The 17,757-nt window shown below is 42.5% G+C and overlaps 1 protein-coding gene across 1 annotated transcript in view; it reads left to right on the top strand.

Moving 5' to 3' along the window:
• Positions 1-17,757, top strand: part of ASIP (agouti signaling protein) — a 36,265-nt gene that overhangs the window by 17,203 nt on the left and 1,305 nt on the right. Inside the window, 3 exon segments of the mRNA XM_008637482.2 lie at positions 10,251-10,330; positions 14,773-14,969; positions 17,733-17,757. The exon segment at positions 17,733-17,757 is cut by the window's right edge and continues 22 nt beyond it. Of these exon segments, the coding sequence (XP_008635704.1) occupies positions 14,795-14,969; positions 17,733-17,757 (200 nt within the window). The 5' untranslated portion in view covers positions 10,251-10,330; positions 14,773-14,794.

Here is a 17,757-nt window from a genome sequence, read left to right as displayed (position 1 = left end):
TGTAGAGAAATGGCTGAGTGAACAGGGACACGTCTACGTGCACAATCCAAGCTATATTAGTGAACTGTCCTTGACTAGGGAAAAAAGAGAAGAGCAATGCTGATGTGGCAAGCCGACAGGATGTTGGGGAGGGGGATGCTGACCATAGAAAGAGAAAGATTTATGTTAGTTAGTTGTGTGCATATTAATCTGTAACCAATCGCTCGCTATTAAAGGCCGCGTGAACAGTAGCTGTACCCCAATAGTATGGAGCTTGCTTATGCGTGCTTGGGGAATTAGGGTATAACTATGGGTCTGACAGTAGAATAAATGGAGTTCCATCATATCTCTGTGAGAAGCGTGGTTCATCCCGGCAGATCTCTGGCTATTCACAGCCACACTGATCTCAAACATATATTCCCCCTCCTATTGAAGTTGCTCCAATTTTCCCCTTTGAGAGCTCCATTAGCACTTTTGACAGCAATGTAACACTGTGAGCTCATTTCCACCACAATCCCAAACCCTTTTGCACTCCTGCTTCCCAGAACAGCATTTCTCATCCCAAATGCACAACATACATTCTTTTCCTTAGGTGTTTGTCCATCATTACTTCATTCTTAGAATGTTTGTTGTTCTCCTATGGGCAGCTAGTCCATTAATTTATGTCACTTCCAGACATTTGTCTTCATCCTTACTTCCCACTTCTACACATGGATTTCCCTCCTTCCCTGGAAAAGCTGTGCCTCACAGTGCTTTGTAGAGACAGTCCAGATCTCCCACTGATCTTGCACAGATACCCAAGACTGCTCCAATGTCTTCCTTCCATATGGGACATGACATCTGAGTCCCTGATCCCAGGATTTTCCACATACAGACAAGAGCAACGCAAATAGTCTTATTTTCTATTTCCTCATTTCTGGGGGGGGCACATGAGTACAACAGATAAACTTTGCAGCTACTCCATGCAAATCCAATGGTTCCAAGTGTTCTTACTTGTCTGTGCCACAGTCAGGATAACACAGCCTTGCCAGGATGTGGAAGGAATGTCCAGAAAGCTCTTTTTCTCCCCATCCACAGCCAGGAAGGTCTTCCCCCCCCCGCCACTCAGCACTCTCAGCCGGGACAGGCCAACATGTGTCACCAATATGCAAGTGGCGTTCTCAAGAAGAAATTGCGTTTACAAACCAATGTTAATATGCCAGACCCTCTCACTAAGGATGCCAAGGACACAGGCAGGAAAAAGAATGAGATATTTAGAAACTCCGTTACACATGGAACACAAAGACTTTCACCATTCTCTTAAATTTAACCCCTTAGTCATAGCCCCTTCAAGTTTCCCTTCAGCATGTCTGTCTGCCATTAGCTAAGCAGGAATTCCTCCCTTCTCCATGGCATCCAACGGAAGCAGGGAGCCCCTGGGGGGCACCTTCCAGCTCTCCCCCAGCAACCTGATCCTGGGGTACAGCTGTGCTGTATCAGAGCCAGCCCCATCACCTGGAACAGGGAAAAGACACTCAGGGCCCCAACAAGTCCAGGATACAACATCCTGGATTGATCACCGCAAGCAGCACAGCTGCACCCCATCTCCTGGGCATGTACAACTTAGTGGGAACCTCTGCCGCCACCACAGCTCCTGTTCCTCACTCTGCTTCCCACCCTCTGCCAACAGGTATCACATGGACCTCAGCACCTCTCCCTGCTCTGCCCTCTGACTGACAAGCAAGTTGCTTTAAATTGATCAGCATAAAAAGCCAGACAGGAAATTAATTTTGTCTTTACCACCAGATATAAACTGACCATTGTTCTTACTTACCACATTAACACCGTGGCCAGAAGGATTGCTGTTGCCCAGAGGATTTCAGAGGCAAATCCACCATCAGCCTCCACCAGTCACAGACCAAATACTCTATTAAAAAAAAAAAAAACTTTACCTTTTAGGTGACTTGATTGTAACATAAAAGCCAATTTGTTTCTGAATGTACAAATAGAACAAAGTCCAAAACAACAGAGGCTTCAAAGGGAACACCAACAGGAAATCTCCCACAGCCATGCCTGTAAAGCCTGTATCTAGTCATGCATTGGAAGAGAGGGGAAGGACATGTCAAAAAAGCAATGTCTCTTAGTCAAAGCCACGTGCAAGTTCTTACAAGACAGCAAAAGGATAAGGATTTAAAATAGGGGTTTCTCTAGACAGTGAAAATGGAGCAGCAATAGCTTGACAACTTCCTCTTTCATACAATGTTCAAAGGCACTTCCCTGGTTTCCCTTCTTCACATGCTCACCTTCCTGGAGACAGTTCCATAGAGCTGGAAATCATTATAACTTAGATTTCCCCCAACTGAGCTAGAAAGACTTAAATATGCAAAAAAAATGAGGAACAGGGGAGAGCACTTAAAGAATGCTTTCAAAAAAATACCCTAAATCTCAGTATGAAGGCAAGAGCACATTTTCAAACAATCAAAGAGTCCTGTCCCTCAGCTCCAAACAACCCTAGGACCAGGAAAACATGTCATTTTAATAGACAAAATATTATAAGATGTTGATGGTATTAAAACAGAATGCTAGAATTACTTAAAAACAGGAAACAAAATTATACTCTTTGGAGACAGATTAAATTCCAAGCTGTCCCTTGAAGGAATGCTAAATAGCCATCTTAAATTAGGTGCTAACTGTTAAGCTGGTAAAGCTGGGTAAGAAGCTCCTTTTCAGTAAGACAGGGAGTAGCCAGGTAATTATCACTAACTTAATGACCCTGTGGATAATTAAGTTGTTGTGTGGGCATTGGCTTGACTCAGATCCTAGCAAAATTTTGGAGTGGAAAATAGAGAACTTGATTAAAGATGACTAGAGTGGAGTAAGGAGATTATTTGGCACAGTCAAGGTCACTAAAGGAGCACTACCCCTGCCTCTAATGAAAACTTAGGAAGCTGAACAGGAGAGCTATGTGGATAACCAAAGAACTGGAAGAGAAATCATTTCTATTTAGTAATTCTACAGGTTCAACCTGTTTACCCGAGCTGGGAGATTATTAGGAAGTTGCTTGCTCATCCAAGCACCTCTCAGGAGGGGAAAAAAGAAAGTAAATGCATTTTCCACAGTGAAGAAGAAGGTTTAGAAGGATTCAGTTCCTAGAAATTGAAATAAGACAAATTTACAGCAATGAATTACCAGAGATGTTATCACTTGGTTCAACTAAGCCTGAAGTACTGAAATCCAGGCAGGACCTCCGGCCTGTCCTGGAAGAAATCAGACCATGTGATCCCAATGGTCTTGTTTGCTTTTGCAAGCTGCAGCTTCATTACAACTTTTCTCCCTCCAAGGTATTTAGCAGCACATTGTTAATCCAGACTTGTTCTGGGGATTTCAGGCTACTTTCTCAAGGTTCCTCTAAATTACGGGTTCAGTAGTGTGGAAAAAAGAGGTTCACTTTTGAAAAATTTAAAAAAAGTTTAATAAAAGGGACAATTAGGAGACAATAGCAAAAAGGGTGTTACGGCCGCGTGCTTTGGCAGAGCCAAAGGCACACCTCTACATCCAAAAGATCGGCTTTAAAAATACATCTCTTATTGCACATTCATCACAATCATGAATGATTCATAAAGTCTTTGGAGTTTCTGTGTATCATCCCATCAGCCTTATCTTCTCCTTGGCTCCATTCTGTCTCTGCTCCCTCCACAAATTCTTCTCTCTGGTTTCTGGTGTTCTTCTTCTCTGGTAAGATATTCCAGGAACGTGAAGGCTTTCTCTGCCTATCTTTTCTAAATTGACTACATAAACAATAGACATTCTATATCAGGTATTACATTACAGAACCTAGGTAAAGTTTTTCTAACATTATGTACCATGCGAAAAGCCAGTATCACAATACATTCATAACAGTAGTCACTTCTAAAGCCTTTGCAAACACAGTAATCAGTACAATAGCTCTGGTACAGGCCACATCCCTGAAACCATTTGCAAGAGCCGCATCATTCATCCCCATCCCTGCAAACAGGCTTTAGAATTACTGATTCCCTGGGCCTTTTCCACCTGGGTAGAACACAGCTCGCACCAGAGTTACTTCTTTAGATGTTAGTCTTTCTCTTATTGATCTATTTCTAGTTTGGAGATTCGCTCCATCCTCAGTTGTGGCATGACATCTGTATGAAAAGTGAGACAAGGATCCAACCCTTGATGGTGCTTTGTATCCACCATCACACTGGATAGTTCCTGGGAGGGTGCGGTTTTGTCTGGTTTGGGGGCTCTTTTTGCATCTGAGTTAGTTTTGCATATGAGAAGTGTCAGGGCAGACTGACTGACAGACATCTAATTCATTCCTAATTCTCCCTGACTTTGGAGACTGAATAATTATCTCCAGGCAAGGATTGTAGTGCTTTCCTACCCTGCACATGGCAAAGGTTTCCCTTACATCTCATCTGAACCTTTTCTCCTGTAATTCAAACCTCTGCTTGTTCTGTCCATCCTGAACAAAGAATGGAGCACCTGAGCAGGGATGGCTCCAAGTGGGCAGTAGGAGAGAGGAGAACAAGCAGAGTCATTTATCCTGAGTTGTAGAGGCTGTGATGGACAAGTTTTACTTCTAAGAGGACTCTTCCTTTTCAGTCTTACCACAGTTATCTCTGAAAGCCAGTGAGTCTTGGCTCCTCGCTGCCATAAAGTGTGATTCCCACCTTTTTTTACCTGGAATTTGAGCTATGATGGCACATAGAGAGAGAGAACTCAGCTGAAGATCCTCCAGAAGGAAATTTGTTTTCTTCATTTTCAGCCTATCCAAGCTCAAGTGGTTTTGGTCTGAACAGTCTGACATATGCCTAATTACAGGGGGCTTGATAAACCAGTGTAGCTGTGAGAGAAAAATACACACAGGGTGGTTCGAAAGAGTCTGTGCTGAGCTGTCCCCCCCTCACATACACACAGAGAATTAAAAACGGTTGCATTTGTATTTATTTACACAATAATGTATACAGCATCTGTAAATCAGCAGTTTTAAATATATGCAAGCCCAATTATGCCTGACACTGCATATTCCTGCACATGGCAAATCTTTTTTATATTGTCTGACCTTCCTAACTGCTCTGTAGGCATCAAGGAGCCCCACACAGTTGGAGGTCATAGGAAGGATTGATGCAAAAAAAGGGAACTTTTGCCAGGTGGGGTATAAGGAAGCTGGGTGTAAAGCGCAGGATCACTGGAGATGTTGCTGGATCACCTTTTATCTCAGGCAATTATTATTCTTTGCTGGTATTTATTCTGACTTACACACATTTTTGCTCCACATGGGTGACCAAAACTGGACATGGTTCTCTAAATGAAGGCCAGTATGTGCATAGAATATTAAATGCAGTTACAAAATACTTCTCTAGACACACCCTGGAATTCAATTTCCTTTTTATACACTGCTGCATCATGTTCTCGCTCTTGGTTATGCTGTGAACAATACAGCCAGTTCATCTATAATTCGAAATCCAGAAGTCATTACCTTCAGAAATGGTTTTTTGCTCTCAAGCTTAAGTGTTTGAATGTGGCCTCTGCACTGTTGCATCTCATCAAGTTTCACTGCTTCATTCTTCAGGATTATCCAGCTGGAGATGCTGAGGACAAGGTAGGGAAGCAATAAAAGTGCAAAGGAAAAAGAACTAAATACATGGCAGGCAAGAGAAAATTGCCTAGAGGGAATTCTGTCAAAAGTAACAAGGCACAGTGGATGGTTGAAAATGAAAGAAAACAGAAAATCGAAATCAAAGGAGCAAGAAGGGTAGATTGAGTTCAGAAAGTTAAAAAAAGGTTAAAATTGCACAGAAACAGCATATTGCATCAAACACTACAGAATTCTCTCTGGTGCACTTCTCTCTGTACAACAAACACAATTCATTTTAGTGAACTGATTGTGGGGTTGGTACAGAGGAACTAGAGAAGAGACAGTGCCTCTTGGACCAGGCCCCTGTTACTTGAGAATGACAAAAATATACACAAAAGACCAGACAGAGTCTGGGAGAAAGAAATAAAGGAATGAGAATGAGCTGAGAGAAGCCCTCCAACACCACTTGCCTGTTTGACTTTGGTCAATAGTATTTTACAGGCTTCAATTTAAAGGGAAAAAGAAGCAGAAATCTGGATGTAATGCACTGGCATCCCATAGCAATCCTAATCCCAGAAATTCATGTCCTTTTTTTTTCTGCTTGAAAACAAGTGCAGATGAAACCATTTTATACAGATGAAAAAGGATTTAAACCCATTTTATTAAAAGGGAAAGCTGAGTTCTTTCAGCCACCTGGCCACAGCAGGGAGGAATTTGGTGTGCTGCCATCCCACCATGCTCCGAGCGAGGGTCTCGCACAGGCAGCAGAAATGTCCCTCTCTGGCAGCATCTGGGCACATGGATGAAATCCCTGACTGGAAGGAGTGTAAGCACCAAGCTTCACTTGCAGCTCTTCCTCCAGGGTCATTCCTGGGAAGCCTAAGGGAAATTATATAGGCTGGAGGAAAACATTAGCTGGTAGTTTTAAGTAGAGGCATTAGAGGAAAACTGTAAAAAGAGCCTCAACTGTTACACTTAAAAGAAAAAAGACTTGGACCTGATTTTGTTTGAAAGTCTGAAAAAAATTGTTTTTCAGCTACAGACATGGCTGTCTCCATAGACAGCACATGGATCAGTTCTAACCACACCTAGTTTATATTTAGACCCAAGCACCACAACTGAGTGCTTTGTATTTTTTTTTAAAACGAGCCAAAATGCAAAGGCAGGACCTGAAATAATGAATGAAATGTGAGACTGGAACACTCTTGGAACCTGCTTTCCACAACCATGGGCAGTTTTTTATGAGCAAATCAGAAAAGAGAAGTTAGAATGAATGATGCCCAGAAATAAGTACACAAATGGGACAATCCAATAGTGACATTTATCCTGTCTCTTGAATAACAAAAAATAGATATATGGAGGGGTGGAATCAATAATCATTGACTCATAACTAAGGGATCATGTTCAGAACAAACACAACAGCTCTTGTGGCTTGTGTAAAAGCATTTGTGCAATGATTACTGTAGTTACGTGTAAAGGTTAATCTGAATTCCTGATTCAATGTCAAAACCCAGTGGGATTAGCACTGTACTACTCATGGCTTCCAGAACAGCCAAGTTTGGCAGAGCTGGAGTGCTGGGGTAATTATAATGATTTACCAAAATATGAATATCGATCTAATATCGATATCCAACTGAAACGGACAAAAACTCTCTAACAGTTTCAAACATACCTCTTTGTCCGTGGTTCCGGCAGGTGCTGGTCTCTCCCTGGAGTGTCAGAGGATCAAGAAGCCCCCTCTCCCCAAAAGTGTGGGGCAGGCGCCCAAGGGGGGTCCCCAGACCCCTGACCCCACAGCCAGATTGAGCAGGGTCCCACCTGGGGCACCAAAATGATTTACCAAAATATGAATATCGATCTAATATCGATATTCAACTGAGACAGACAAAAACTCTCTAACAGTTTAGAGTTAGAAAGTGCATGTTTTATTTGGCACCGGGCACTGTGTGGGATAGCTCCCGAAGACACAGGGCCCCGATACAAGCAAACATGATACCTTTTATTCCCAAAAATTATGAATATCCAAAATACAAATAAATATTCATGACATTAACACCTCCCATTCTCCGCTTCATATGGAAATGAGCTTACATGTCATTAAGCATGCGTAGTGTGTATCCTGAATGGAGTCGGTGGTCTCAAATTGGGTCAGTGGTCCCAAGAAAGATGAAGTAACTCATCTTCCTCATTTTGACCTTTTTGCTTCTCTGAACTTTAACAATCCTAATTACTTTAGTGACCTGTAAGTTTCTTCTTGCGTGACTTTTGGACAGGTTACCACAAAGGGAGGAAATTGGTAATTGTCCTTGGTCCTTGTTCCCTACACCAACTTATCAATGTTTCTACTCCTCATTCTAAGCACAGCTAAGCAAACATGCAAATGACAGATCATCAGTTATTTGGTAATCAGTTACTAACATCTAAAACCCTATTTCAGGTCCAGCTCTCCTAACTATTTTAATTAACTCTCACTGGGCCCAAATTCTTTCCTATTCCACCCATTCCAACACAGCTAGCCTATAACTAAAATCTTTATGTTTCTTCTAAATCTATATTTCAATAACCCCAGTGATCTGCACTAATGAAACACAAACCCTGCAGAGAGGTGTCCATTCAAGCACTGGGGTTGGCAGTGGCCATGACACTTCTCTCTGGGCAGTGCAGTGGTATTTATATATCCTGCATCTCACTGTGCTGCAGAAAAGAGGAAAACTGAAGAGTATATTGAGGGTTTCCTACTACGATCAGTAGCAGATGGGGATACATGGGATATCTCCCAAAGGGAAAAGCCACGTGTACTGAATCTGCACTGAAGGTCAAATGGAAGGGAGGGATGTGCACACAGAGACTTCCCTTACTGGGAAATAGCCTTCCCCTCTCCTGGCAAAGTCACTGGAGGTGAAAAGATTAGAAAACAAAACATTTGGAAACTGAGCTTCATGAGCAATCCCAGAGAAACCCTTCACCTCAGCCTGAGGGCAGGCTGTATAAAACAACCTGGTTGGGTCCTCCTCCAGCAACAGGAACTGTGCCACAACTGCCAAGTGGAACTTGAGTAAAATATGAATAGATCCAAATGCTGAGGAAAACATATTCCGTGGTGTAGAATCATAAAACCATAGAATCACAGAATAGTTTGGGTTGAAAGAGACCTTAGAGATGATCCAGGTCCACCCCCTGCCATGGGCAAGGACACCTCCCACTAGACCAGGTTGCTCCAAACCCTGTCCAAACTGGCCTTGGACACTTCTAGGAATGGGGCATCCATGTCCCTGCAAAATTAGTAATTCCTTTCATTTTTATTCATATTTGGATGTGCTCAAGAATTTGCTTTTTACAATTGGATTTGAAGAGCATGAAAATTTAATCCCCAAATGGTCTAAGAACTAAGACCAGAACACGACAGGGGAACAGAAACATGCTGTTTTTTCCCTTCTCATGCTTCCAAGGATCCACCTCAACACATAAAGGGCAGACCCCACCCTAACCCAGCTGGAATCGAGCATGTGTTGAGTGTATTTCTAATCTGCAGAGTCACATTTCTACATTAAGGTCTCACTCAACTTTCCGCTTATTTTAATACTGTGAAAAACAAAGGCAGATGTGCTGGGTGGGGATGGCAAAGAGCTGTCCAGGGGGGCATGGGAAAGGGGATTGAGGAGTTCAGGTATCCACCCAAACACCAAAAGCTCTCTGCAAGGTCTGGCCCTGTCATTTTTCTCTCAGAGGTGTATGGCAGGTCCACGCCAAAAAGGGACACTGAGATTATCAGCCCAGTCCCCCAGCACTGAGTGAAACTGAAATTCAGTGAGATTCAGGTCAGAATCCAAGCAGAGGCACCAGGTTTCTTCTCTGGGGACACTTTGCTTGCATCAATTTCAATTTAAATTATTTTGTTTGAGGAGGAGGAGCAGCTATTTCTTTGGTTTTCCTCATGTGTTTTCACATCTTTACAGCCCTGAAAAGGCATCTATCTTTGTAGTGCATTCTGTGCAGTCAGTCCTGAGCTGTTGTTAGGAAACTTATAAGGCAGAGGAGCCCCTATGGCTGGGCCAGCAGAGCTCTGCCTGGAGCACTGCTGATTCCCATTTGTCTTAGGGGGATCCATTCCTTTCCCTCCACGTGCCCCTTAACACAGCATTTCCCTTTTTGCTGCTATTCCTTTGCTGAAACCTGATGGTTGAGGTGGGATTGCTCTGCAGACTGGATAGGACGGTTCTAGGTGACCATGGAATTCCCTCAGGAGATCCCCAGTCATCCCATTAACTTCCATGTTTCATTTCCCAAATTTTTCAGTCTCTCACCCTCTAAAAATCTCAACACCTTTCAAGGCAGCAGCTTTTTTCCTTGCATTCCCTTTTTTCCCTGTCCTCTCCTATGGTTTAGTGGGCATGGTGGTGTTTGGTCAAAGGCTGGATTTGGTGATCTTGGAGTTCTTTCCCAGCCTTAATGATTCCAGGATCCTTTCCAAAGCAGAAGCTCAGCAGCCCAGTGTAGGTGAAGATTTACTGAGTGCTCTAAAATGGTTTTCTGTATTTTATAGGTCTTTGTTTGCCTACTTTAACATCTCATTCTTCCAAGCAGCTGTTTTCAGCTCTTTATAAAGATGCCGATTTATTTATGAGTCGGTCTGAAGTTGTCAGAAAATCTGTCTAAGAAAATTTCAACTTGTCCCTTTTGGTGTTCATGGCAGACTTTTCGTATGGGATGTCTCACACTCTTCACTCTGTTGTGGATGAAGATAAATCTCTGAACAGAGTGAAACCAGCTGTGGTAAGAAATCAGTTCTCCTCACAAGTGTTGAATATAGTCGGGTGCTTCCAGACAAACCGAATTTCCATGAAGACTTAATATGACACCACAAAAAAATTGACTAAAACTAGGAAGAAGTTGTTTCCCACCATATGTCATTTTCCAAATTTACAGTCAGGAAAAATGCTTGTGAAAGGCAACAATTGGGGTAAAGATTAAAATTCCTTATTTACATATTGAATATAATAATCCAAAGCAGAGAGGCAATGGTACAGAAAAGGGTACTGTGATCTCTGTTGACAGTCAACAAACTTTCAAAGTGTCTGCCTTTGTTTTGGTTTTAAATAGAATTCTGTCATTCCCTTGACAATCAAGACCACTGCAACATGTTAACAATTTCCTTACACGACTTGCTAAACTGCAGCTAAAGTTCACTGCTTAAATTTCATCGCTGGGCAAGACTAAGTCTCCAAAAATTTAAAAATCGTATTTTAAAGTTCTCCTCACACATTTTAACATTGAGGAAATGGGAACCCTCTCAAGATTCCACTATTAAAGCTATTTACTTCTAAATTGTTAGGGGCTCAAAAGGAAAATAAACTTTTAAATTTAACTGCTCAGAAAGAAACAGATGTGAAGATAGCTAGAGGTATGGAAAATAGTTCGATTGCTTTCATCAGCCTTTGATGAGTCCCAGAAGGGAAATAATGGGCAAAATGGAAAAGTAAACCTCTCTTTGGTGCCAGAAAGAGAAAACAAACTTAGGGAAGGGTTTTGCTATACGATGCAAAAGAGGAAACCCAAGATTAATCATAGAATCATGGAATATCCTGAGGTTGGAGGGACTCAGAAGGATCATCCAGTCCAACCCCTGGCCCTGTACAGGACACCCCAACAATCCCACCCTGTGCATCCCTGAGAGTGTTATCCAAACACTCCTCGAGCTCTGGCAGCTTTGGGGCCATGAACACCTTTTTGCTTCACTTCTGATTCCACTTTCTTCCTCCTTCCCTCCTCCATGAACTCAGCCGCTCACACCTCACAGATCCTACTGCTCCAGGGAGCGTTGCTTTTCCAGCCAGTGGGTAGAGTTTTGCAGATCAAATGCTTATTCACCAATGTGTGCAATTTCCAGGTTCAAACACTCACCCCAAGCCTGTACAATCCCTACCACCCAAGTGCTTGTGGCTAAAAACCCCCACGTGCACCAGGGTTCAAAACGAGCCAGGTTTACATTTCCACCCCATCCATCATTCAGGTGTTGCTGTTTGAAATGAAGAGATGTCAGCTGTAAAATCTTACTGTTTGCTCCAACTAAATCATATCCATTGGCAATTTTGCTGAGATAAAGACAATGAAGTACAATGAAAACAGCATGCTGGGGTGGAAGCTTGTTTAAACAGTACATTGGGGCATGGCAACGTGGTGTCCATCAGGCAGCTTTGTGACAGCCAACACTCCAGGTGGGCAGCACATGCTGACCTGAACAGCACAGGAATCTTAGGAATCTCACAGAGCATATCCTGTAACGAATGTTACTTAATGTTCCTTAAAAATGTTGCTTAAAAAAGCAAAATCTGCAGCATGAACACCACTATGTGCAAAGCAAAACAGCTTCCAGCTCACCAGCTTGCTCTCTTCACTCCAGCTCAGGCAAAAGAAAGAATTAGAGCCCAAATGTCTCCATCCACCTGCCACAGACAAGCCCTGTGTCACAGAAACATGGAATAGATGGGGTTGGAAGTAACCTTTAAAGGTTATTTAGTCCAACTCCCCTGCCATGAGCAGGGACATCTTCATCTAAACCAGGTTACTTAAAAGACCCCTCCAACCTGACCTCAAATGTTTCCTGGGATGGGGCATCAGGGCCTTCCTGGATAACCTGTGCCAGTGTTTTACCACCCTCACTGTAAAAAATTTCTTTCTTCCCTATAAGCCTAGATCTGAAAAATCAGCAAACTTAAATGTTAAGCAGGCTAAGATTTTTAGGCAATATATTATATTTGACCAACTGTATATTTGGAAAACATAGACAAGCTTTTGGGCACACAAGTAATTATTTATTTATTTTATGACTTGTAAACATATACCTCTAGAATATGAACATCACCAGGGATACTCAGGTTGGTAAAACCAGTTACATGAAAAGAAGTTCTAATTGCGACCTGAACATTATGACCTAAATGGTTATTTACACATGTAGGTGTGTGTTAGGGCAGTCTTTAGGAAGCATCAAGAAATCTCAGGGAGGTTTGGACATCTTTTGTGAAAGGAGATGGGAAAAAGCCAGTAAAAGGGCAACTCTTCCGAAGATAAGAAAAAGATCAGGGTAGGGTCCTGACCTAGCAAATATTTTCACATACTCCCATTATAAATGGACAATTGCCATGGGCAAGGGCTGAGCTTCTGTACAAGAGTTTGCAAGATGAGAGTAGGTAGAGAATTAATACACACGTGTCACCTTGATTCTTTACTAAACTGCAATAGCTGAAAATTCAAGCCCACAATTTTACCATCACAACAAAAAATTCTCATGGCAGGACTTGTTCCTTTTGGTTACTGGAATTTCTAGACAAAACAAACAAGAGGCACCTTCTCCTCTAGTACGTGATTCAGGATCAAATCAAAGGCTCATCACGTCTCACATTACAAAATTTGAATCAACTCGTTCAAAAGAGACTCCTACACACAGCCATGGCTCTGACCTAGCCAGGGTCTGAACTTTCACATCTGCTTTGAATGACTCCAGATGTGCAGCATTTCAAGTCCACACACAGCAGCACTTCCTCCCCAGAGGTTAATCCTCCCCTGTAAAACTCCAGGGTCACACACATCCCTTTCAGTTTCAGCTCATTCAGATATATAAACCACAAAGGATCCAGCATATGCTTCCCTGCAAATCCCAATGGAGCCCAAACAGATCCAGGAATGAATCACGGACTCTCAGAATGGTTTGGGTTGGGGGAGACCTTAAAGCCATCCAGTTCCAACATGGGCAGGGACCCCTTCCACTAGCCCAGGCTGCTCCAAGTCCCGTCCTTTTTTTTGGCCCCTCCCAGGGACCCGGGGCCAGCCACAGCTTCTCTGGGCACCCTGTACCAGGGCCTCCCCACCCTCTGAGTAAAGAACTTTTAATCTCCAATCTAAATCTCTCTCTTTTAGTTTTAAACCATTCGGCCTTGTCCTATCACTCTCTGTCTGGGTAAAAAGTTGCTCTCCCTCTTTTTGATAACGGCTGAAGGGGTTCTCATGTCTCCCCGGAGCCTTCTCTTCTCCAGACTGAACCCTCCAAGCTCCCAGCCCAGCTCCAGAGCAGAGGTGAACATCCTCATGGCACAGCTACAGCCACCAGTGGAAGCAGCCTCGATGCCCCCAGCACTGATTTGTTACATGAGCATGGCCTGCAGAACAGACAAGTTTAGCATTGATCCCAAGCACTTGGAATTAGAAGCATTAATACTGATCATCTCCCAGGGAAGAGTGGGTCAGTGGGGTTATAAAAGCAAGTGCAGAACAGACTCAGTGTAGCAGCAGTGACCAGACTGAAACCCTCCCAATGCAGAAACTTTTCATCTTTTAACTCCCCAGTAATGAAGTCATTGCAACCAGATGAATGGCCCAAAACATTTGGTTTCACTCACTCTGTTTACTGCTATGAGTAGCTTTTCACTGACACAAAGCCACCCACAAATCTGGAGGCTGGCAGCTCCCATAATTCTGACACTGAAGATAACTGATGCACATGGAAATATAAATCAGCTTTGAAATACAAGAAAGAACAAGAAAAGGAGTCCAGGCTGGTGACACACACTGTGTACCCTGCAGGGACTGTCATCTCAGGTAAATGGCCACGCTCCACAGCTCAGATGCCTCCATAAGTATCCTAAATCCCAGGCTTCACCACATCTTGGAAGTTATTCAGTGCATAATCCCAAGGCACATAAACACGTTACAGCATTGGGCCTTTTATAACTCACATGAGTCACGTCTGCGATTTATATGGGATTACAGCAGCCACTTGGAGGTGTAATAAGGTATTACTTCATGATTTATTTTTAAGAGAAGAAAATTAACAGGAAACACAATTTGTGGGCAGCTTTAAATTGTCATTATTTTTCTATGTTTTCTAGCACAAGTTTGTAAACAAGACTTTCTGAGAGAAATTTGATGATGTGATTGAGTTTCTGCCCTTGGCCATACAATAACCATTGTAAAGCTCAGATGGGAGGACCCTCACGTCTTAGGGGGAAATAAACCTTCTGAGGAAAGAATCAGGAAAAAGACCATCTCGGGGAGTTCTGTTTGACTTAGCATTTTTCCACTCCTACAACTACAATCTTAGGTATTGCAGTACGAGAAGCAAAGTGCTGGAAATGAAATAATTGTCAGAGATTTGTTGCTAAAGCTGCACAACCTGACAGAAAACCATTGCTGAGATTCATACCCCTGCATCACTTCTACAGGTTTTCACTGACTTTGGTTTTCATGACAATGGAATTTTTCCTCCCCACGATGGAAAGAAAGAACCTCTTCCTCAGCCTCCTGCTCTTCTACAGCCTGTTCAGAGCTGCTGATTCCCACTTGGTCATTGAGGAGAAGACAGAATGTGACCTGTCCAGCAAAATGGACCTCTCAGATCTTCCACCCATCTCCATAGTAGGTGAGTAAAACTTGCCCTTCGGTGCCAAATTAACAAGATTTGCAGGAAACACTGCTGTTGATTATTCTGGATTATTTGGATAACTTTGCTTAACGCCCTTCATAGGGTGCAGAACTGTCACGGCTGCAGCACCCAAGAATGACAATGTGATAAACCTCAATTTAGAGGAAAGAAAAAAAAAAATCAGACAATTTATTTTAGTTTTTCAGGTTTTGCTTCCGCTCCTATCACACTATTAGACTTTATATTGAAGAGAAGTGTTTTTCTGCTAATATGGGCTGTCGTGTTTCTGTTGTTTGGTATCATGCCACAACCTTCCCAAAAGCGTCTCCAAGGAGGCCTCTCGGTGCAGCCGGCACATTGCACACACCCAGGGATCGCCAGCGAAACAGTCCGACGAAGAAGGAGCCAGAGAGTTTTCACATAAGGGTTTTACAGGAGAGCTTTAATGCATCCACACTCGTGTAAGGTCTCAGAGAAGTCCCGGGGCAGAGCAATGGGGGGCCCAGGGTAAGGGAACTGATTGAGAAACTCTGAGGGGGTATCAACGGAGCCAACCAGGGGGGCAGAACTGGGGTACCTGAACAGAACAGAACAGAGCATTCTGGGGGAAGCCTTTCAGTCACCATAAGCTGGAAAAGGACCGAGGACTTATCCCACCATAGGACTCCTTTCGTTCCTTGTCCAGCAGGCCCACCGGCCTCCACAACGGGCAATAATCTTCCTTTGAAAATCTTATGCACATGAGAAAAAAAGAACGCAATGTGAGGGTTTTAAGGGTCTGCTCTCATGGTAGAGAAATCAACAGTATTAACAGGAATTAATATAACCTCAGTTTACCTGGTCTTTAAACAGGGGAAGAAAAGAGCACCGCAAGGGAGAGCCAGGGGTCATTTATTTATCTATCCAAGACAGGACCATGGTTACTGGCAGATGACCACCTGTCCTGTTTGGGAAGAACCTCTTTAGGGTGATGCTTAACTCTTTTCTTTGCAAAATTCTTTCCTCATGTCTGCCATGGTAGAGAAATCAACAGTATTAACAGGAATTAATATAACCTCAGTTTACCTGGTCTTTAAACAGGGGAAGAAAAGAGCACCGCAAGGGAGAGCCAGGGGTCATTTATTTATCTATCCAAGACAGGACCATGGTTACTGGCAGATGACCACCTGTCCTGTTTGGGAAGAACCTCTTTAGGGTGATGCTTAACTCTTTTCTTTGCAAAATTCTTTCCTCATGTCTGCCTTAGCTCTTTCAGTGTAATTCTTTCAAGAAACTCACAGGTGTTTGGAGATCATCAGCTACAGAACATCCATAACTGTGTCAAAATGCTAATAATTAAAAAAATAAAGCTTCTCTTGTTTAGCTCCTTTCTGCAGGCTTTTACAGCTTTAGTTTAAAGCACTCTGGTTCTTACCTTGTTTCCTGTATTTTCTCCATGCTCTTGCCCAGGAGAAATATCTTTAAGGAGAAACAGTTCCCCACACGTGCATTTTCAAAGAAATCTGAACCTCTGAATCCTGACTTAACTCAGTGTTGTTTAACTGGGAGTTTAGCAAAGCTTATGCTGTTCTGCAGCCTCCCAAGCTGTACCATTTCATGGTCCTTAAGATCCTTGATGCCTTCACTCTCACGATTCCAAAAACATTTTTACCCCAATTAAAATCAGAGATATAAAATACAATGCCTTCAACTGATTTCTCCATCTTCTCACAGAATTGAGCCCATGGCAGATGGGCTGAGGTGTGACACATTTCTCCCCACTGCTTCTTGGAGATGCATAACCCTAACTTATAACAATACAAGATAAATAAATGAAACCCCCCAAACCAGCTCAAAATATTTATTCTTCATTCTACAACGCTACAAATCTTAACAATTAGTAAGTATTCAAAAATATATTGATAGAGGATCCTGGAATAGATAAGGAGCCACCGTTCAGCAGTGGGGATATGGATGTTTTCTATCCCAATCATCCATTACATACAGGTTAGTGCTAATTACAAAACTCACACACACAGAATAAAGGTACCAAAAATACCACAACAGGTTGGGGAGCTGGGAAGTGTCTCACACTTTAACAGTCTTGCTGTGTTAGAGCCCAAGACAAGCCCCAGTCATGGAATTTACATTTTAGTTATAAATATCTAAAAATAGATATGGTTACAAATATATTTAGAAAGCAAAGTTACAAGCACATGAATGAAACACCTTTGCAAGTAACATTATGTAAAACGAGCCTGTGGGTGGAGAGGGAGCAAAGCACTGCAGAATGAAAGGTGCAGAATCACAGATGCAGAGTTTATGCTCAGCATAAATCAGCAGTTCTTGCTCGTGGAAAGCAGCCTACACTTGTTAATTCCTTCCAAAATTATGCATGTAGCACCACATTTTAACAGAAAAAATTATGTAATTCTAAAGATTTTTCCTACTTTTGTCCATGTGACTACTGTGCATGAGCACCCCAGTCTTTTTCAGAGACCTTTAATTTTATTTCTCTGAAATAATTCCTTGTTTGCATCTACCAAACAATGTGTAAAAAATCCCTTCTAAAATACAAATACCAGTTGCTCTTCTGCTTTGTACAAGCAGCAGTGACAGAGTTCAGACACTCTGAATTGAGATGAACATCACTGCAAAAAATGCAGCAATGAGGTGGCAGTACAGGTTATCTGCCTCCTCTCACACAAAAATAGGACTATCTCGGTGAAATAACATTCTGTAAAATTGATTTCATATTTTGCTGTGCTATTCTCATTGAAGATTTAACTAGAAGATCCCAGAAAGT

This window comes from Corvus brachyrhynchos, unplaced genomic scaffold (assembly GCF_000691975.1).
Source record: "Corvus brachyrhynchos isolate BGI_N302 unplaced genomic scaffold, ASM69197v1 scaffold427, whole genome shotgun sequence".
NCBI lineage: Eukaryota > Metazoa > Chordata > Aves > Passeriformes > Corvidae > Corvus > Corvus brachyrhynchos.
Note: the sequence above shows the minus strand (reverse complement) of the source record. Positions and strands in the feature narration are given on the sequence as shown.